The sequence below is a fragment of the Lepidochelys kempii genome, chromosome 19, assembly GCF_965140285.1.
Source record: "Lepidochelys kempii isolate rLepKem1 chromosome 19, rLepKem1.hap1, whole genome shotgun sequence".
NCBI lineage: Eukaryota > Metazoa > Chordata > Testudines > Cheloniidae > Lepidochelys > Lepidochelys kempii.
Window position 1 is genome coordinate 5,747,048 of NC_136398.1, and position 20,942 is coordinate 5,767,989.

A 20,942-nucleotide genomic window follows, 5' to 3' on the forward strand; every position below is an offset into this window, starting at 1 on the left:
CCAGCAGGGCTGGGCCTTTGAGGGCTGAACGCTCCTCCTGCCAAAATATTCCCAGTCCTGACCCCACGTAGGACTTAATAAGCAATTCCCCTTTCAGCTCTTACTCCAGATGCGTCTGCATCTTGTGTGACCCCAGCTACTCCCACTCAGTTCTCTCTCCCCATGTCCTACTAGACCCCACAGGCAGATCCAGCCCTGCATTGACCCAGAGTTAGAGGCCATTAGGCCCCTCTCCACCCATAAGTAGACCCCTGCTGCTCCTCCTCCCGGCCCCCAACACGGCAGCATGCTAGGGCAGGTAGGAAGGGCCACTGGCGACCTGGTTTGTTTTATTGGCAGGGGCTGCTCTAACTTACACCAGGGGCTGCTCCAGCCCCCACAGCGGCCTAGAGTCTAAGAGGCAGAGGTGGTGTGAACGTCTGTGAAACCACTGTTTACTTCCAGCCACGGGATTGCTGGGCCCCCTGTGTGGGGCAGCCCGGGGTCTGGCCATGGGCTGTCGATCCAGCACCTTTCGTCAGTCCTTACACACCCCCCCCCCGACCGCCATGTATAACAGGGCCTGCTCTGCTCCTTGATTTAGTTCCTGAGAGAGATGCCGTGTCTACACCAGGGGCAGTTTCCCGGGCTGGGATCGACCTTGTGGATTGCAGCGGGGAGAGATCCAGGGTTAATAACAAGATGCTCCAGCAGCCAGGGCACCACCGTGTGTGCGGAGACCAAACAGCGGGGGGGAGGGGGGGAGCGAAGGGCTTGGAAAGCATCTGGGAGGCCGTGGAATTTGAACTCTGGCTTTTTCCATTGCCTCACCGGTGCAAGGCAGCGGCGCGATCGCCAGGCAGAGGGGAGGGAAGAGCCCCCTGGGTTATAACACACAGAAGGAGGTGGTGGAATCTCCTTCCTTAGAAGTTTTTAAGGCCTGGCTTGACCAAGCCCTGGCTGGGATGATTTAGTTGGGGATTGGTCCTGCTTTGAGCTGGGGGTTGGACTAGATACCTCCTGAGGTCCCTTCCAACCCTGATCTTCTATGATTCTCTGATTCTAAGGAACATTGGGCCTGAGAGAGGAGCCTGGCCCCAGGGGAGGCTATCACGGTTGTCCCTGTTTCGGGTGAGCCCTTTCCCCACTGAAAAGTGATGTGCTTCCTTCCCGGTTGGACTGTGGGCTCACCTAGACCCACGTGGACTGTCGGGATGTGGCTGGGGCGTTCGGCAGGACTGGGGGGTGGGGTGAGAAGGGTTAATTGGATGTGACTGCCCTGCTTTTCTATAGCCCCATCTGTGCAAGGATGTGAAATCACTTAATAAAAGGGTCACCAGTGAACCCCAGCAGCTACCTCCATTTTAGATGGGAAACTGAGGCTCAGGGAGGGCAGGTTGCACAGCAAGTCAGTGTCAGAGCCAGGAATGGAACCCAGGAGTCCTGAGGCCCTGTCTGCTTCTTTCAGTGCTAGAGAGTGCGGGGGAGCAGCCAGTAGTGGGTGCATTGGGGTGAGGTGGAATTCAGGTACCGCAGGACCAGGGGAGAGGAGTGGCCCGGGGCGTGGGCGTCACATCCAGCCCTTTGCCCCTGTCGCCCTGCACAGATGCTGATACCCTTCCAGGGGCAGAGACGCTACTCAGGCCTTACAGCTCCACTTCCTGGGGCCTCGGGGCAGGGAGGGGCGTCCCCTGTGATCCCTGGGGAGGGATGGCCGCTTACTCTTCAATCTGCTGATGGTTGCCAGCAGGTTATAAACTCTCCCCTCCCTCCGCCTGGTTGCTGAGAGCTCCATGTGAGCCAGGGGGCAGGATGCAGGGGTCCACAGCTTTCCATTGGTCCTGGGCAGCTGGCGAGGGGGCAGCAAGGAGCACTCTCCCCCCTGCCCCCCCTCCTCCCGACCTCCCTGGGTCGGCCGAAGGCCATCAGCTGGAATACAGAGGCCTGCATGTTTAGCACCCATCTGGCCCCAGAGCCTGTCCAGGCAGCTGGCACAGGGCGCCCGGTGTGTGACGGAGGGAGGGGATCACTGTTTGGCCAGGGGAGGGGTGGGGTGGGGTGGGAGGGAGCGGTCATCCCCTCCCCCAGCTCCTTTCTTGCCCAGGTGGTGGGGGGGATATCTCCACTCCTCCACCCCGTCTGCGTTCCCACCCTCTCTCCTCTGTAGTGTGGCAGGGAGGGTGTCACTATCCACCCCCCAGTGGAACACCTGCTTCCATCTGCCCACCGGTGCCCGCCCAGTCTGGCCATGCAGCCTCATGCACCCAGCAGCGGGAGCCTGGCAGCGGGGGTGTAGGGGCACCGGACATCCAGTGCCCCCCCAAAGAGGCAGTTGTCCCCTGCTGGGAGGCAGGCAGGGCGAGATCTCCCGCTCAGCGTCCCGGGGAGGGAAGGGTTAAGGCTGGGCCCGGGTCTGTGATGCTCCCTGCCGGCTCAGTTCTGTCTATACTTGGAGAGCCCTGCCTGGCAGCTCCTTAGCCTTAAAAGGAAGTGCAGCCTCTCTGGGCTGGAAAAGGAGCAAAAACCAGCAGGGGTCTTGGAGAAAATACCAAGCATTGCTTGGAGCTTGGTTAATGCTGGAGACGGCTTGTGTGAGCTCCCCGTGGGTGCCAGGGAACTGGAGGTGCTGGAATGGTGTCGCGGGGGAATGGGTTTCGTTTTGTGCCTATGGGAGCGAGGCAATCAGGGGCCCGCTTCATGCTCTCCGCCCCCCAGCATTCCACAGCTCTGCTGCTGCCCTCGGATCCTGAGGCTGCAGCCTCCCCACACTGCCCCGCGGATCCCCTGCCGCGTGGGGCACGGGGCACTTGCTGGTCTCAACTAGGGTCAGCGGTGGCTGCTCTGTAACTTGGAGCCTTGCAGTCAAATTTGAGGATTTCAGTGACTCAGCTGGAGGCGCTGGGCCTGTTGCAGGAGCCGGTGGGCAACTCGGTTCTGCAGCCTGCGCTGGGCAGGAGCTCAGAGATGATCAGGATGGTTCCCTCTGGCCTTAAAGGCTCTGAGCAGGGCCTGCTCTTCCTTTTCTCCCCAGCTCTTCTAAGGCATCCCAGGCCCGGTCTCCGCAGAGACGTTACATCAGGGTAACTCCGTCAGGGCGGGGTGTGAAACACCCGCTCCCTGGAGCTCTGTAGTTGTGCCGAGCGAAGCCCCGGGGTAGATGCAGTTGGGGCGACGGAAGAATGGTGCCTTTGATGGGGGAGGCAGGAGTTCCTGCCGCAATGGAGGAACCCCGTCTGTCGCTGCCGTCTGTGCCACGGAGATACAGCGGCATAGCTGCGGCCCCAGCATTATTGCAGTGCCCGTAATGCGGACAAGGGCTGGCTAGGTTTCCCCGAAGGTTTAGTGCAGACTCTCTCGTGTTCCCCGGTTTTAACTCGGGCTGCTGAACTAATGGAAAGGCAGCGCTCGCTGCTCTGAACCTTCCCCCAGCCCCAGAGTATAGTGATGTTTGCAAAAGCCTGGCTAACTTTCAGCCTCGTTAGTTTTCATCCCATGCTCCTTTGCCCTTCCAAGCCCCAGCAGCGACCAGCAGGGGAACGGGTCACAGTCTCATGCCAAGGACTGATTTCCAGGGCTTTCTGGCTCACTTTCGCAGACCCACGGGGCTCCAAAGGTGCAGGGAAGCGAGTTTAGTTGCTTCTCTGAAGGCAGCGTCCAACCCTTTAAGTGCTGGCTTGCAAACAGCACGGTGCGGTGCGTAGGTAGATGGGCTGCTGCGGGTGCGGGGCCGGGGGGTCTTGGGGGGGTTGTGGGAAGGCACAGGAGCGGAGGCCGACAGCTGAATTGCGGCTCTGGAGCAGCAATGGATGCAGCTTCCCTCGAGACCCAGTATCGGCTGCCACCTGGGGTAGCTCCCCCAACTTGTGCCGTGGGCCATGCGTGGCTGAGGTGGCTTTGGGTGCAGCCAGGGAGCCAGCGAGAGGGAACGACTGGTTCCGGCCTCACACGACAGATCTCTAGCGCAGGCAGGCACGTAGGGGTCCCGTCCCGCGCCGAGGACAAGGCCTTGTCCCACGTTTCCCCAGCCGGACCCGCTTCCCTGGCTGACCCGTCTCTTATCTCCTCTTCCCAGCACCTGCAGCGGGAACGGGAAGTGGGACTGTGAGCAGCACCCCTGCCTCATCGATGGGGAGATGATTGATGCCATCAACAGAGGGAATTATGGGTAAGAGCCCTTTGCCGGGAGGACGGTTTGCCATGGCCTTCGAAAGCCTGAAGGTTGGAGGTGTCGGCGTTCCACTGCAGGTCCATGGGGCAGCCCGATGCTCTGAGAGACCCGCAAAATGCTGGGCTGGGTTCGCTGCGAGTGTTTGGGTCCTGGGAGCACTGAGAGCCCCCAGCTGAGATCACGGCCCCTTTGTGCTAGGGTGCTGTACAGACACCCAGTGACAGAGAGCCCCTGCCCTACAGAGCTTACAGGCCAGACAGGCAAGCCGGACGCAAGGCAGCGCTCAGTGCCGAGGCCGCCAACGCTGGGCAAGCGAGGGTTAAAACTCTGCCCTGTGCCTCCAAGCCTGGTTTTAGCAAATGAGAAGTCCTGACAACTGTTCTGAGGACGTTTTCGATACCAGTGGCCCCCCAAAAGGCAGCACGGGCTTGTTGTTTTCTTTGCGCGGGGGTGTGGGGAATGAAAAATTCTAACAGACGACCAATTTTGCATGAAAAATTTCAGTTTTGAAAAAGGGGCCGTTTCTGGTTAGAGAAACGTAGCCCCGCTCTAGGTTACAGCCCCTGCGCCCCGCTTCCTTGGCGCATCACGGCCGGGGCGGGGGATGGATCCTCTCCTGAGACGTGTGAGCGTCCGGTAACCACCACACTGCCGTTAAGATGCAGTTACATGCCCCGTAGCACCGAGAGAGCCCGGCTGGACTTGCGGTGAAGGCACTGGCCGGACTCCTGGGTTCCAAACCGACCACTGCTGTAGACCACTAGTGTGACCTTGGGCAAGTCCCTTAGCCTCTCGGTGGCTCCATTCCCCATCTGTACGTTGGGGATAATAGCACCGCCCTCCCCTGCCTCCCCGGGGTGTTGAGAGAGTCAGTGTATTACAATGCTGATGCCACCGTAACAGGGCCCAGATAAGTGCCTAGGACGGTGTGGCTAGGATCCCTCTCTGTGCCAGGGGCCAAACCAGAGCCCTGCGCTTGAGGTGAGCGTCTCTGGAATGGGCCACGCTGACCTTGGAGGGGAGGAATCTGGCGCTGGGCTTTCTCAAGTCCTGAGGTGCCCAGACGTGAGCCCTGCAGCCCAGGGTTTTGGTCCAGGCCCATCTCTGTCTTAAACACCCTCATGCCCCCAAATAGCACGTCCAGGGGGTGGGGCTGGTCAACACTCTACAGCTTCAGACTGAGCCATGAGGTGCTTTCCGCGCCTGGGGTCGTGAGCACGTCAGGGGTTTCTTTGCCCTCTAATCGGACCTGCACCTGTCCCTCGCTAGCTGGAGAGCCGCCAACTACAGCCATTTCTGGGGGATGACGCTGGATGAAGGGGTCCGCCACCGGCTGGGGACCATCAAACCACCCCCCACGGTCATGAACATGAACGAGCTGCAGGTGAGTCTGTCTTGCCTGGCCCAGGCCTTGAATAGGGTGGGGGTTGGGTTACATTCCCCTGTGTTGTTCCTGGGCTGTTTAGTACCTGTCCACTTGAGACCAACTCTCCCGTCCCAGCCTGCAGCTGGGATCTGATCTCTGTGCGGGGCATTGCCCCCATTATACAGATGAGCACTGAGGCACGGGGCAGATTAAGTGACTTGACCAAGGTCATACTGGGTGTCTGTGTCTGAGCTGGGAATTGGCCCAGTCCAGCGCTGACCCTCCTTCCTATCCTGGCAGGGCCTTGCCCCTTGTGCTGGAAATGGCGCCATGCTTTGGCTGAAGACTGAAGTGGGCAGATACTCCCGGGCCTGTAGCAGGGGCTCCGTGGGGGTCTTATTAGGCCTGTCCCCAGGAAACTTATTAGGCCTGTCTGGAAACCCCAGCTCAGTAGCTTCAGCCTTGCAGTCCCTGAATTCTTTTCCTTTCCTTCCCCTGTTTGTTTCCCATCGGAAAGCGAGGTCCGCGCCGGCCCCCCAGGCCCCTGCTGTACCACTGCTGAGTCTGCAAAGCCAGCCCGCTGCACGGTGCATTACCCCGCACGCATCCTGTCCCCAAAGGCTCCTGCTAGAACAAACACGCGGGCCGGGGCTGCACGACCCTGATGTCGCCTGGGCTCTGCTCCTGTCCAGCGCGGCCCCGTTCACCGCGGAGGGCGGCCCCTGCCGGGGCGGGTGGAAGAGCGACAGGGCATGCTCAGGCTCATTCTTTTCCAAGCACATTCTTGGAGAGCAAGATGCTGTTTTTCCAGTGGGGGCCGGGGGGAAGTTAGCTGGCTCAGCCGGGCAGGAAACCCAGGCTGTCAGCGGATGGGACAGGCCGTTATTCCAGCTTGTGCTATTGTTCGCTTGCTGCCTTTTTTTTTTTTTTTGTCTCTTGGCGCTTCTGCTTGACCCAGGACTTGGGGATAGGCTGAGCCAGGGCAGGAAGAGGTGCGAATGGGGGGAAAGGCCATATTTCATTCCGCTTTCCCATTCTCGAGGATTCCCTGTACTCTTCTAAGCCAGGCACGGGGGCTACGTCCACTCAGGTTGGGGGCTGCCCCTGCCCGACGCATGGCGCCCCGGTTGGGAGGGGACCTGATGTTGCCATGATGTGGGGGTGGCAAAGGTCGGGGTGGTCAGGAGGTAGCGTGCTCAGATTCCGTTAACAACCTCAGGGCAGCATCCCCAACAGCGCCTCCTGGTGGTGACGGCAGGCAGCAGTGCAGCAACCCCAAGCCAGGCCAGGCTGCGGGTAGCGCCCTGGCCAAGTGTGCTAGGTGGTTGATCCACACCCAACCCTGCTCTTGCTGACCGGAGCTAGTGCCTTAGAGGCTTTAGAGGCCTGTACTTTGGGGTCAGAGCCCTTGGGTGCGATCCTGGCTGGGTACGCTCTTGCAGGGACGGGGCGAGTCTGTATGGTCAAGGTGTTTACACCGTTCTCCTTCACTCCGGCGTCTCCGCACCTTGCCGGCTGGCAGCCTCTTTCCACCAAGGAAGGAAGGAAACTCCAAGGGCAGAGCAGAGCCCTGAAATAGTCTTGTGCTGACCCCAGTCCCAGCAAACCATATTTACCCCTCCTCCTGCTGGGAACCTTGAGATCATCAAGGCGCGGGGGAGGGAAAGAAGGGTCACTGTTGTTATGGCCTGGCTTTGTTTTTCTTGGACTGCTCCTGTTGTTGGCGCGAGCTTGCTCAGGAGAGAACATAGCGCAAACATCAGCCCGCCTTCCCTATGAGCTCGGCGGCACGGGTGGACCACTGTCCAAAGCAGTGTCCTTCACTCTCTGACCATGTGTATTTTTAGAGACATTTCCTGATCACACATAAACGCTCCTCACTCTAATTGCATCCGCCCTGGTGCATGGCTGGCAGCCGGCCGGGGGCTGGGCTGCGTTGCCCAGGAAGGACTTCCTCAATTCACACCAAAAACTAAAGGCTGCCATTTGTTCTGCCGTTGGAGGGTGACCCGGGGACCTCTGCAATTCAGCCGAGTTTAAAGAAAGCCTGTTGTTGTTACAGTAACCCAAGAAGCTGGAACCTGAGTTCAGGGCCCCCAGTGCACACACCCAGGGAGAGACAGCCCTGCCCCAAGGTGCTGGCAGTGTCACTAGACGAGAGAGAGGAAGGATTCATGTCCCCGTTTTGCAGTTGGGGAACAGAGATGCAGAGGGTGAAAATTTCCACAGAACCCAAGTCAATTAGGAGCCCAAATCCCATTGACTTCCAAAGAGACTTAGGCTCTTACATGCCTGTCCCTTTCGAAGAAGGGACTTAGGCACTTTGAAAACTTATCCAAGCCAATGGGAATTAGACACCTAAATACCTCTGAGCCCAAGTGACCTGCACAGAGTCAGTGGCAGAGCCAGGAACCGGCCCAGAGCTCCTGAGTCCCAGCCCAGTGCTTTAACCACAAGCCCACCAAGTGGGTTAGGGTTGATTGCCTACTTGGGGGAGGTTTGGATCCTGCAGGATGCTTTTGGCAGGAGTAGGGAGCAAAGGCTCCTGGGGAAAGGGGAAGAGGCCAGGCTCTCAGCTGGCCCTGGGGTATCTTCTCTAGAAGGGCTCCTCTCTTGAATGCAGCCTGGAAATCCAGCCGCCCTCGGCCGTGGTGTCCCTGGTGCTCTGGCACTGAGCCCCTGTGGCCCGCTGAGGCTCCCTGTCTCTGCCTCTGCAGATGAGCATGGACACCAATGAGTGGCTCCCCAGCCATTTCAACGCAGCTGACAAATGGCCCGGGTTGATCCTCGAGCCCCTGGACCAGGGCAATTGCGCCGGCTCCTGGGCTTTCTCTACAGCAGGTAAGATGCCCGTTGGGCAGGAGTGCCAGGCTGTGTGCCCCAGCAGGAGGCTGAAGGGTGGCTGGTGCAGAGAGAAGGAGCCCTCCGTACCCACTCACTGGAAGACCCCTGCCACTTCTGCACCTTGCTGCCATTGGCGTGGTGGGTAGGATGGGCCCTGGCTCCCAGTTGCCCCCGACTTCATTTTGCAAAGCTGGAACGACCTGCAGCTTTGACCCACCCTTAGGGCCAAGAGCCAGCTGCTCCCTGTCCCGGATTGGGCCCCTGGGGGTGAGGCTGATTGGCTGGGGGAAAGGGAGAAGAGTTGTATCTGTTACATTAGGAACCTCCTAACCATGTGAGTTTCCCCCAAGCGGTGGCATCGGACAGGATCGCCATCCATTCCATGGGGCACATGACGCCCGCCCTGTCCCCCCAGAACCTGATCTCGTGTGACACCCGGAACCAGCAGGGCTGCAGCGGGGGCCGGATCGACCGGGCCTGGTGGTATCTGCGCAGGAGAGGGTGAGTGTGGAAGGGCATCGGCAGAGCTTTGGGCAGGGGTGGGAGCCCCGGAGTGGGGCAGCGGGGAAGGGGGCTGCAGGGCAGAGGTGGAATGAATCAGCCGAGCTGTGTCTGGGGGGTTCAGGGCTCGGAGAGTGGCGGCCTGCGGCTCGGGATGGAGAGCTGTGTGAGGAGGGGGCAGGAATATAGCGGGGGGCTGAGGCTGGGGTTGGGGGAAGCCCAGGGCTGGAACAGCGGAAGAGTGATGGGTTGGAATCAAGGGGCATTGAAAAAACTAGTGGGGGGAGAGAGGGAAGGACTTGTTGCACTGTGCCCAAGAACAGGCTGGCATTGCCCAGAGAATGAGCCGTCCCCTGGCACGGTCCCCTCCAATCTGAAACGGGGCCAGCATCTTGGTCAAGCCATCCTGGAGCTGCACCGAGCATCCCAGCACTCCCCGTCCCATCGTCCCTGTGCTGGGGGGCAGCCCATGGGCTGGGCCTGCTGGGGCTGGTGCTTTGTCCCACCTGCCGCTGTGCATCCCTCTCTAACCCCCACTCTTGCCTCTCAGGGTGGTGACTGACAGCTGCTACCCCTTCACCAGCTGGGAGAAGGACAGTGCCCACACAGGCCGGCCCTGCATGATGCAAAGTCGCTCCATGGGCAGAGGGAAGAGGCAAGCCACCCAGCAGTGCCCTAACCCCCAGGCCCACTCCAACGAGATCTACCAGTCGACCCCCGCCTACCGCCTCTCCTCCAGCGTAAGTGCGGCTGCCCCGCCCGGAGCCCTCTGCGGGCGGAGTCCAGCCCCCGAGGGGTTAACGCTGGCTGGCCCTGGGCTGGTCCGGGAGGCTGGAGGCTAATCCCACTCGCTCAGGGACAGGAGGCTCCAATGGGGAGGGCATTGGAGGGGTGGGGCAAGGGCAGTGCCAAGATTAAAGCCCAGGGTCTCCCAGCTGCCACTACTTCCCGGCCCGTGTGTGACCCAGCCCTGCTCTGTGTTTGCAGGAGAAGGAGATCATGAAGGAGCTGATGGAGAATGGACCTGTGCAAGGTAAGGGATGCGCCAGCTGGTCTGGACCCACCCACCATCTGCCATAGGGAATCCCCTCCCCATCCGACTCTGGCACAGACGCTGCAAAACTTCCAGCCCCAGGGAGCCCCCTCCCTCTCCTGCAGACCCTGTTACTAGTCCCTGGCTAGTGCAGAGGAGGGGGGCTAGGTGGTTGGCTTCCATTTGGGCTGCTCCTTCTCCCCCCAGGAGTGGGGTAAAGGGGGCACGTCCCTCCTGCAGCTGCCCCTCTGTTGCTATCCCTGGCCGCATCCGGCACCCGTCTCCAGGACCTTGGGGTGGAGCTGACAGGGGAGACATTAGCCTCGAGTGCTGGGCTTCGAGGATCCCATCGGGGCTTAGGCCCAGACCAGCTCAGCAAGGCCAGGGGGCTCTGCGTGCCGGCCAGCTGAAAAACCGGGGTCTTTCCTAGCGGAAACATAGGTTCGGAAGCAGCTCAGCAGGGTTTTGAGGGTCTACATTTTGGGCATCGGTGCTTTGTGAATCTAGCCCTCGGGTACTGTGGAGGCGAGCGTGGTGTGAGAACCTGTGTGGAGTAGAAAAGACTGGCCCCTTCGACATGGGCTCGTGTCCTGAGTGTTCGCTGCCTGAGGCCACGCTTAATCCCATGTGCTTCCCAATGGGACAGCAAACGGGGTCCATTCCTGATTCAGGGAGCAGGATCCCATCATGTCGAAAGAGGGGGCAAGAATTAGACGCAGCCTGGGTGTGGGTCTAGGACAAGGACCATCTCTTTGTACTGTGTTTGTACAGCTCCTAGCGCAACGGGGTCCTGGTCTGTGACTCAGGGCCCACAATTGTCCCACAATACAAATTGTAATAAATAACAATAGAGGCCGCCAAATCCAAGATGATGCCCAGGTTTGGGCCTGAACGACCTATTAGTAATCATGCTCATTAACGGCTAGCCAAAATCCCATCGCTCCAGGCAGCATACAGACACAAAGCCGCAGATGTACAGCAAGTGTTTGTTTCAACATTTACAAAAGAATCGTCCGCCAGTCTTTAAATCTGTCATGAGTCCATTTCATGGACTATACCAAAGGCCCTTCGTTTTCAGGTTTTATTTTTCTTTACGATTTCCCAGGACTGTATTAGTGTTTATTACAAACACTTTTTAAAGGATCAGAAATCAGCGGCGAAAAATTAACTTCACCGGTTTCTGGGTAAATATCAGGATTAATATTGGCGGATGGGAGGCCAGACACAGAGCAGAGTAAGAGGACTGAAGTAAAAGCTGCCGCGTGTGGTGGTTTAGTTCATGGATTGCACATTCCCGGTTCACACGCACTCCACGGTCTTACTTTAACAGCCTCCCGGGTACACTTTGTCTAACTTATTACAGCCTAAACACAACTCTGCTCTACTGGATTTTCTTAACATCATTGTTCTATTCCTGTACCTGAGTGGTCTAAAATTCGGGTGAAAATCACGAAAAACCCAATGCTAGCTTTTGTAAAACCTGGGACATTTTCAGTAAAACCAGAAAACCAAGGGCCTTAAGTGTCCCGCCGAGCTAGCTAGTGGCCTCCCCTCCCCATCTCAGCACCAGTGGGTACCCACACTGGTAAACACCTTGCATACCACCTCCATGCACACACGCTCCCTTTGGCAGGCAGGGCGAGGCTGGTTAATGGTTAACAAGCCGTGTGATTGGTAAAGCCCCAGTTCAGCTGATTAATGGTCACTGATGCTGGGGCCCTTCCTGCTCCCTCCTCACAAATGGGGGCTGTGCATCACCAGGACCATGTTCAATTATTAACTGCAGGGAGCTGATCTCAAATTCCCGTTGGTTTGGTTTTTAATCGGCACGATAATACATTTTGTAAAAGCTCCCTCGGCCAGAGCAGTCCAAAGGGGAGGGAGAAATCCTGCTCGAAAACCCAGCTGTGTTCTCCCCATCTGCATGAGACTCCCATATATATTCAGCCTGGCTGACTTTCCATTTAGATTAAGCAACCAAACAACAAAGAACAAAAGTGAAGTCAGCTTGGGGAGAGAGAGCACAGTGTGTGCGTCTTTGCCTGAGCATGCTGCATTAACTCCACCTCTCACAAAATGGCTCAGGAAATTTAAAGAGGCGGTACATACAACCTCCCTCCACCAAGGTCACCTAGCTACCGACACCAGAGGGGCAGAGGATAGAGGGGTATCACCTGGGAAAGAAATCTGGCTTGAAGGGGGCAGCATGGGCCCTGCACACCCAGCTGACGTGTAGCTGTCCCCTCGCCCCGTGATGACACTGCTTTTTCCTCCCCGTCTGCAGCCATCATGGAGGTTCACGAGGATTTCTTCGTGTACAAGAGCGGAGTCTATCGGCACACGCCGGTGATGGCTGGGAAGCCGGAGCACCACCGGAGACACGGTACCCACTCGGTGAAAATCACAGGGTAAGGAGGGCCTCTTGTACCCGTGCCAGAGGTGCTGGGGAGGGTTATGTGGGTGTTTGAGAAGGTGTCGGGGAGGGAGATGGGGGCGTGGGCAACTGTTGGAATTAGTGGTGTGTCGAGGTGGGGCGGAGGGGAGGGGAGTCAGGCGTTTCGAGGGGGTGTTGGTGGGAGGCTGTTGGCTGGCTGGGTTTATTGGAGGGAGATGTCACACTGAGGCACTGGGCTGTTTGCTGAAGGGGCCGAGTGCTGTGTATTTGGAGGGGGGGCAGTGGCGAAGGGCATTGAACGCGTGCCAGGCCGGCGCCCTCCCTGGAATGAGGAACCAAAGTACATTGCGGGGCCCTGCGGGGAGGGCAGAGGCCAGAGAAAGGATGGCAGCCAGACAGGGCCACTCCCTTCGGGGCAGGGTGGGGTAAGAGCTTTTCCTCTGGCGGCGCCCCGGGTGGGGGGCAGCTCATCTCTGGGAGCCACTGGACTCTGTGGGGTGGGGGCTGCATGGCAGAAACGCATCCCAAGAGACCCATGTCTGAGCGAGCCTGCCTAGGCCAGTTCAAACAGAGCCTTGTCAAAGCAAAGAGGCGAAACAAATACGTTTTCTTTGCTTGAAGAAAAACACAGGGTGGGTTTAGTTCTCGTGAGAGCGGGAGGCGGCCAGAGCCTGGCACAGGCTGGAATAGTTGTACCAGCCTGCCCTGCCCTCTGCTCTTCCCGTCCTGGGGCCCCATATGCAGCTTTGCTGGTGCCCCTCAAGCCCGATCCGCAGCCCCTCTGCTCTTCCACCCCTGAGCTTCTGCGCTGAGTGCAGAGCGCCAGGCTGCGGGGCTCGGTTGCAGGCCGGGTGTTGGGTGTGTGCTTGGAAGCAGCCGGGGCTGCTGCTGTGAAAAGCTGGTGCAGCTTGAGAGGCTGAGACCGGGATCCTGCCCCTATGGCAGTTAATGGGAAAACCTGCCTTGGCCCCTCGTGGGTGCAGGATCGGGGATGGAGCAATGGGCAGAGGGGTGGGGGAGCAACTCCAGCATGCTCTGCACCCGGGGAAGCATCCCTGGCTGTATGGATGCTGGTACCTGTGTGGTGGGTGGTGTAAAGCGCTGACAGCCCTGTCCGCCTGCCTTGTTCTCACTATTACACCGAATGATTGTTCCCCCTGTTGGCACCACCGTCCATGTCCCCAGGATGGCACGGACGGCCCAGCTGGGAGCACGTCCCGCCCTGACTCCTGGTCCTGCCTGATCTCTCCACTGCGTCAGTTCTAGGCGCTGCTCTTGGGAAAAGCTCCCTCGGTCTGGGAAGACATTTTCCCTGCGGTGGAGGAAAGGAGTGCCCCTTCCTTGGGCTGGAGTGGAAGCGCGGGGAGGAGATGACAGGAGGGGGAAGCGGGTCCAGTGCTTTGGGCCCAGCCTGCGGCGAGTCCCACTCAGACGCTTTGCCTCGCTCCGAGAGGTGTGGGTCGAACCCCAGGTTTGCACCCATCGAGCCCCTGGGGATGCAGCGAGCAGGCAAGCCGCCCTGGAGGGTGGCTGTCCCCGCCGGAGGAGGGTGGTGTGGTCTACAGCACCCCCTCGTGACGGGGCTCACACTGGGACACCCCCTACTGCTGCTAGCTAGCTGAGCTCCCCTGCAGCCCCGCTGGGCTACTGCCTTCCGGGAAAGGCAGTGGCCAATGGGGAGCAGACAGCAGCCCAGCCTGCTGGGAGGTGGGGATGCAGCCGGCTCAGACTGTCCGACACCAGGCGGGGTGAGCAGTTATTGAGGGTGGAACGGTGGGGTTGGCGCAGGGTTGAGGGGCTGGCATGAAGGAGGGTGGTGAGGGGGCCAGGAGAGGGTGGTTTATGCTGCAGGTTTATGCTGCAGGAGGAGATCTGAGCCCCGTTGTGCCAGGTGCAGCCGGAGCGGGAGCTGGTTCAAGCAGACAAAGGAAGGATTGTTCCCCCATTTCACAGGTGGGGAACCGAGGCACTGAGAGACTGAGGGACGTGTCCAAGGTCACACAGGGAGTCAGTAGCATCAAACCCTTAGCCACAGACCTTCCAGGGAGGGTTGTTAAGCTGTGAGACAGGTGCCCCAGATGCAGAACAAGACTGGGCTGAGCCCTAGGGACAGTGGAATGTCCTGTTTCTAGCAGGGTCTGATCCAGATCAACAGGTAGAGCCAAGAATAGCATGTCGGCCTCCGCCACCCGCTCGGGGTGCTGCCAGGCAGACACAAAGGACACAAGCCTTCTGTGTTTCCACCTCTGGGTGGCTGCCCCGGCTTGCCCGCTTCCTGGGCCCGCAAGCCGCTTGGCTCAGGTTTGCGGCTGCCACGTGGTGACGTGGCCTCTGGCGCTGGGGAGCTCGGAATGAGCCCTTGGAAATGTTCCAGGTCCCCTTCCAGCTGGGTCAGCCCGTATCTGGCTGGTTTCTTGCCGGTAGGCCAGGCAGTGGGGCCAAATGATCGCAGGGTGTGGGCCGACAGCCCTGCCCCTACAGCCAAAGTCAGGCCCCTCCACCAAAGCAAGTCTGGTTTCCCGAGAGCACTGAGCCCCTGCAGCTCCTTCAGCAGGCGTTGGGGGTGCAGAGCACCCTGGAAATCAGCTCCTTCCCGAGCAGGATAAAGGCGGCTGCACCTGTATATTCTGGCCCGGCTGCAGTACCAAGGGGGCATGAGAGACCCGAGGTCAGCGAGGGTTAATGCAGCCACCTGTCCTCTTTGGAGTGGACAGAGTGAAGGGCAACTGGACGGCGTCTCTGTATCCGCTAGGCCAGGGCAGGCCAGCAGCAGCATTGGGGGCGGGCTGCAGAGCAGGGTTGAGGTGCATTGGCACACTTGGCTGCAGGCCTGAAGTAGGGCAGAGCTGTGCGGGGCCCAGGACTGGCACAGCCGGGGCTGGGAGTGAGGGGCCCCGGCAGAGCTGTGCGGGGCCCAGGACTGGCACAGCCGAGGCTGGGAGTGAGGGGCCCGGCAGAGCTGTGCGGGGCCCAGGACTGGCACAGCCGGGGCTGGGAGTGAGGGGCCCGGCAGAGCTGTGCGGGGGAAGGTTGCCCAGCACTTGCCCCCTCTGTTCCTGGCTCACATCCCTGAGCACTCGACTCCCCTCCCCACGGCTGACTCTGCCTGGCTGGGTTCCGGGAGCGAGCTTGGCCCGTGGGCGGGAGCCGGGACCTCGGGGCTCCGCACCGTCTCCGCGAGCCAGGAAACCGGCAAAGCTAAACAAACCCCTGGCCCCGGGACCCCTCCAGCCGGCTACCCAAACCGGTGAACTGACAGTAAACGGAGTGTTGCTGTGGTTACCAGTTCCAACACCAAGAGCAAAACAATCCCATGGGCAACAGCCCGGCTGGGGGCTGAAGGAAAAACCTGATGCCCAGAGCAAGCCCCGGGCAGGCAAGAGAGGGGCAGGAGGCTCCTTCCCCCTTGTGTTCTCTCCATCGGCTCACGGGAGAGTCGCAGCCGGCACCTTGCAAAGCCGAACCAGCCGGCCAGGTCCCCCCCGTGCCAGGTTTCCACGCCGTTCAGAATCACGACCGAGCGTGTGATGGGGGAGAGGGACTCACGAGTGGGGTCGCCTCTGGCTCACCCTGGGGCACAAGGCAAGGGTCGGACGGCTCCGGGGGATTGGGCCAAGTCTTCAATCCCCTCCTCTTGGGTTTGCTCAAGGGTGGGAGCACATGAAAAGGAAGGACTCAGAGGAGCGGGGTGCATCTGATCCAGGGGTTACGCTCAGCCTTGCTGCTGGGTTTTAACTGGCTTCAGGGCTGTCCAGTTTCACTGGCACTGATCCAAGTAGCTGCCTTGTAGGGGAGAAAAGTGCCAGAACTTGGCCTCCATGGCTTCTCCTGCGTGGCTAGGATTGAGGGGCCGGATCCGCTGGGGCTGGGGCTGCGCTGTTCCCACCCTGACCCAGAACCAGACCCCCGCCTCTAACCTTCGGCTCCTTTCGATCCTGCCGCAGGTGGGGAGAAGAGAGGACGCCCCAGGGGCAGACTCAGAAGTACTGGGTGAGTGTCGCGCTGACCATGAAGCGCCCTTGTAATCGCAGCCCCCCTGTGCTGGGGGCTGCATGGGTAGGGTTGAGAGTGGCGGGAGGGTCAGCGTCCCACCGGCGCTGCTCGGCTTCCCGAGTCCCGGTGACGCTGCAGAGGTGCCATCAACCCCCCCAGGCCATGACCTTCCGTATGGGGCCAGTCCTCGAGCTACCTGGGCAAGGCAGTTGGTTGTGTGCTGGGGCACTGTAGAGGCCAGGCATGGGCATGCTAAGGCTCAGGATTCAGATCAGGAGCCAGCAGCTTTATTCAGCGTGTGTGACGGGACTGCGGGTCTCCCCAGGACAGACCAGCGATTCCCAGCTGGCACGGGCTGCGGCTGGCACAGAACCAGGGATGGAGCCATTGCAGGGCAGCCTCTTCAGTTGTTCCAAAATTTGGGTCAGCACCAGGGAAGGGAAGGGGTGCTTTCCAGGGCACTGCTGTGTGCGGGTGCGGCTGTCTGACTGTGCGTGTGTGGCTGGCTGTGTGCGTGTGTCTGTGCGTGAGTGCATCTGGCTGTGTGCATCTGTCTGTCTGTCTGACTGGGCCCACGCATGTCTGGCTGGCTGCATGCATCTTTCTTGGTGTGCATCAGGCTGGCTGTGTGTCTGTGTGCTTGCATAGCTGGCTGTGCGTGTCTGGCTGTGTGCAGGTGTCTATGTGTGCGTCTGGCTGTATGAGTGCATCTGTGCATGCGTCTGTGCGTGCATCTGTCTGTCTGTGCGTGCGTCTGCCTGTGCGTGCGTGCGTCTGTCTGTGTGTGCGTCTGTCTGTCTGTGTGTGTGTCTGTCTGCGCGTGCGTCTGTCTGTCTGTCTGCGCGTGCGTCTGTCTGTCTGCGCGTGCGTCTGTCTGTCTGCGCGTGCGTCTGTCTGTCTGTGCGTGCGCCTGTCTGTCTGTGTGTGCGTGTGTCTGTCTGTGTGTGCGTCTGTCTGTGTGTGCGTGCGTCTGTCTGTGTGTGCGTCTGTCTGTCTGTGTGTGCGTCTGCCTGTGCGTCTGTCTGTCTGTGCGTGCGTCTGTCTGCCTGTGCGTGCGTGCGTCTGCCTGTGCGTGCGTGCGTCTGCCTGTGCGTGCGTGTGTCTGTCTGTGTGTGCCTCTGCCTGTGCGTGCGTCTGTCTGCCTGTGCGTGCGTCTGTCTGTCTGTGTGTGCGTCTGGCTGGCTGCGTGCTTGGACACACGTACTGCACACAGATTCGGCTGCTAACATCTTTTACTGTCTTTTCCTTGCCTCCCTGCAGGTGGCTGCAAACTCCTGGGGCAAGCACTGGGGTGAGGACGGCTACTTCCGCATTGCCCGGGGTGCCAACGAGTGCGAGATCGAGACCTTCGTGGTGGGCGTCTGGGGCCGCGTCAGCATGGAGGACATGCGGCGCCGGAAGTGAGCCAGCCGGGTGGCCCCGCGTGGCACGGGGAGGCCTTTCCTCCCACAGCCCCGACGTGCTCCATGAAGCCCAAGTGTGATCTGGACCCAGCCACAGGCACCTGCAGCAGACTCTGACTTTGTCGCTACCCCCAAGGGACCCCGAAGGATCCCCAGTCGGCCGCCAGCCTCTCCCAGGACTAGGTAGGGCTCTGGGAGGCCGGGGACCTGGGAGGATCCCTGGGGACTCACGGAGCTGCCACCAAGGAATGTCTTCATAGCATGGGCCTCGCCCTCTCCTGGTAACAGACCCTCGGCCCTGACCAGTTCCTAGCTGGAGACGTGCTGGGACCCTGAGGCCTGTTCCCCTCTGGGACGCTCCTTAGTGAGGATGGGGCCTGTTTACACTACTCGGGCGGGGTTTGGGGCCCATGGCTTCTGCTGTGGGGCTGGGGTGCCTTGGGCCCTGCCATGTGGCGGGGACAGACCAGTGGAAATCAGATCGGCCTGTCACCCCACCCTTTTGGGAACGATGCTGCCGCCTTCGGGGTTCCCCCTTGCCCCCGCCCCGTCACCCATCGCTGGGCTTTTCCCCAGAGATACGGAGGGGGCCCTAGGGCTTCCTGGACCCCCAGCTCTCCAGAGACCAACCTGTAGTTAACCCTTTCATCTCCCTGGGGGCAAGGGGTGCCACTGAGCCATGCCTTTGTCACCCCAGTGGCAAGGTGTCTTCCCCTGTGCCCTCTGCCAGTGGGCGAGGAGATGGTGCAGCCAGCACGAGGAACCCCGGCATTTCCTGAGAGCCTCTCGCATTACCAGGGAGCCAGATCTTCAGGGATTACCACCAGCCACGCTGCCTGGATGGAGCTGGGCTGGGGCAGGGGAGTAACTGCCGTGCTGCCGTTCTTCATCCTGGCCATCTCTAGCTTTCCCATCGTCCTAGAGGTTCCCTCCTCCCCGCCCCTCCCGCACCCTTGGGAGCCCACCCTGGTCTCCCACCCAGTCCCACTCCAGTCCCCACGGACCAACCTCCCAATTTCCCACGCACCCTTCCACGGCCCCCTGCTCTGATCCTCAGCGCCTCACCTCCAAATGACCCCCATCTCGCGCGGAGCCCTGTTGGGACCCGGGCAAGGCTGGCTTTCTGCTGACACCGAGGCCACGGTGCGCTGGCCCGTATCTTATATGTGCTGAGCACTTGAAAGTGCGTCCCCAGCCCCCTGGCTTTTAACCACGGCCCCATGCTTTGTACCGGCCGGCAGGGTCTTAGTGCCTAATCCCGGCCTGGCTCAACAGGCCATTGTTGGGAGCCTGAGGTCGCTCGGAGGTTGGCGCTTGACGCCCTCGCTGGCGCTGTCAGCGGCGCGGCCCGAGTCGTGACAGTAAGCTGCAGCCTTTCATGTCAAAGAGGCGGAGGATTGTTAAACCAGACCCGTGCTTCCGCCTGACCGGAGTGGCGGGGACGGGGAGGGGGGCTTGAACTGCCTGCTCCAGCAGAGGAGCCAGGAATTGCTCTTTGGCTCCAAAGGGCTCTGGGAGACCCAGTGACCGGGCAGCTCTCTGCACTCATGCAGAGAAGCAGAAGCCCGTCAGCATCAGGTGTGTTTGGATCTGGGGCGGGAGATGGAGCAAAACCAAATGGGACCCCTGGCTCGATCCAGGGCAGAAACCCTGTGTCTGACACATGGCATTGCTGTGGCAAACTCTCACACGGGCCCTGGTGCGGGTTTCCTCTCCCCTCCGTGATGCTACCCAGGCTGGACGGCTTGTCCTGCCTAGGCCTCCTTACCCGCTTGGATTTATTTTGCCCTCTCTGCGCAGCTGCTGCCCCCCCTTTCAGCAAATCCCCATTGTCCAGCTCAGAGCTTAGCTGCAAAAAACATCAAAAACTGTGAAATCCTTCCCGTCCCACCCGGCTCCGGGCCCATCCCTCCGGCTTCCTGGCCGCGCTGGGATCAGTGTCTCCTTGTTCAAGAAGCGGCGTTGAAGTTAAGGGCAGAGCCAGCTCTTCTCCCAAAGGCCTTGAGCCTTTAAAGAGCGCTGTGTGAGAGCACATGCATCTCCTCTCTCCCCGTGTGCAAATGGGTGTTTGCACAGCCAGCCTCGCCTTTTTGTTTTGCACAAGCGGGCGTTGCTCACTAGGAGATGGCATTTGCCCTTGCGCAAACGTGGTAGCACGCGGCCTCTGGACCACTTGAGCCTGCCCTAGGCACTTGTGCTGCCCTGGGGCGAATTTCACACAAGGGGCGTTTGTGCCTTTAACAGGGCCCCAAAGGAGCGGTGTTCTTCCACCGGAGCTGGCTTCAAGCCAGGATTCTCCGCCGGGGCAGCTTTGTGCTGCGCCTGACTGGGAGGTGTCTCAGCGTAAAGCCGGGCAACTCCAGAGTGTAATCGAAACTTCTCTCCAGCCTGTCGCTTTCCAGAACAGGCTCGGAATCTGCCTTTTCCCTATGGTGCTAAAGGGCCCAGCCCAGGAAAATGTCCAGTACCAAGGGCCTTGATTTGGGGAATTTATCCTTCTGTCGCTGTCAGTGGCTAAGCCCCCTGGCTTTTTGACTTCAGTGGGAGCTGCACGTTGCAATGTTTGCTGATGTACTCACAACAGTGTTTGCTGATGTACTCAGAGCTTCAGCCGGGAGCAGGGGACGGAGGCGCTCTGTGTCGCTCTCTCCTGATCCAAAGGGTAGTTGCTCTCAGCCCAAGGTCCCCGTCCACATGTCAGAGAGGAGAGCTGGTGTCCGAGATGTGGCAGATGCTTTGTCAGGACAATCTGGGTCCTGAGACTGCACTGGCCAGTCTCAACAGTGAGTCTGTATCCAGAGACAGAACAAGACCGCAATCTACCTGCCTAGCGAGCAGTCGGGCTGTATGGAGGCATTGTATTTTAAGACTCTTTTGTATTTATTGTGCTTTTTATTATTTGTACATAAATTTATTGAAGCCTCTCACCAGCACAACTGTGTCTTTCTTGCCCACCACGTGGGCCTGCTTCCCATTGGTTACTGCTGGCTATCCCTGGGGGTCATTAGCCCGCTCCAGCCTGCTGCCCTTGAAATTCAGGCTTGGGCCATCAAGTCAGAGATGGACCGGTATGATCAGCTAGTCTGTATAGCCCACCCACAGACCTCACCCGATAATGGCTGAATCGAGGCCATACCTCACAGCTGAGCTGGAGCACCTTGCTTTAGACTGACACCCCTGCGCCCCTGCTTGATTTAAAGCTTACAAGCGTGGAGCCTCCCCTCCACCCCCTGGTAAATTCCATTGGTGAATCCTCTTTG

At 59.8% G+C, this 20,942-nt stretch overlaps 1 protein-coding gene across 4 annotated transcripts in view; it reads left to right on the forward strand.

The window, feature by feature from the left end:
• TINAGL1 (tubulointerstitial nephritis antigen like 1) overlaps positions 1-20,609 on the forward strand; it is a 30,264-nt gene extending 9,655 nt beyond the window's left edge. For 2 of the 4 annotated variants that reach the window (XM_073317628.2, XM_073317626.2), the window contains 8 exons: positions 4,052-4,144; positions 5,417-5,531; positions 8,231-8,354; positions 8,708-8,858; positions 9,409-9,598; positions 9,846-9,891; positions 12,176-12,299; positions 17,540-20,609. In XM_073317628.2, coding sequence (XP_073173729.1) covers positions 4,052-4,144; positions 5,417-5,531; positions 8,231-8,354; positions 8,708-8,858; positions 9,409-9,598; positions 9,846-9,891; positions 12,176-12,299; positions 17,540-17,762 — 1,066 coding nt within the window. In that variant the 3' untranslated portion in view covers positions 17,763-20,609. Of the gene's footprint in view, positions 1-4,051; positions 4,145-5,416; positions 5,532-8,230; positions 8,355-8,707; positions 8,859-9,408; positions 9,599-9,845; positions 9,892-12,175; positions 12,300-16,230; positions 16,277-17,539 lie in introns of all 4 variants that reach the window. The other 2 variants (XR_012155616.2, XM_073317629.1) reach the window with 2 other exon arrangements.
• The last annotated feature ends 333 nt before the right edge of the window (positions 20,610-20,942 follow it).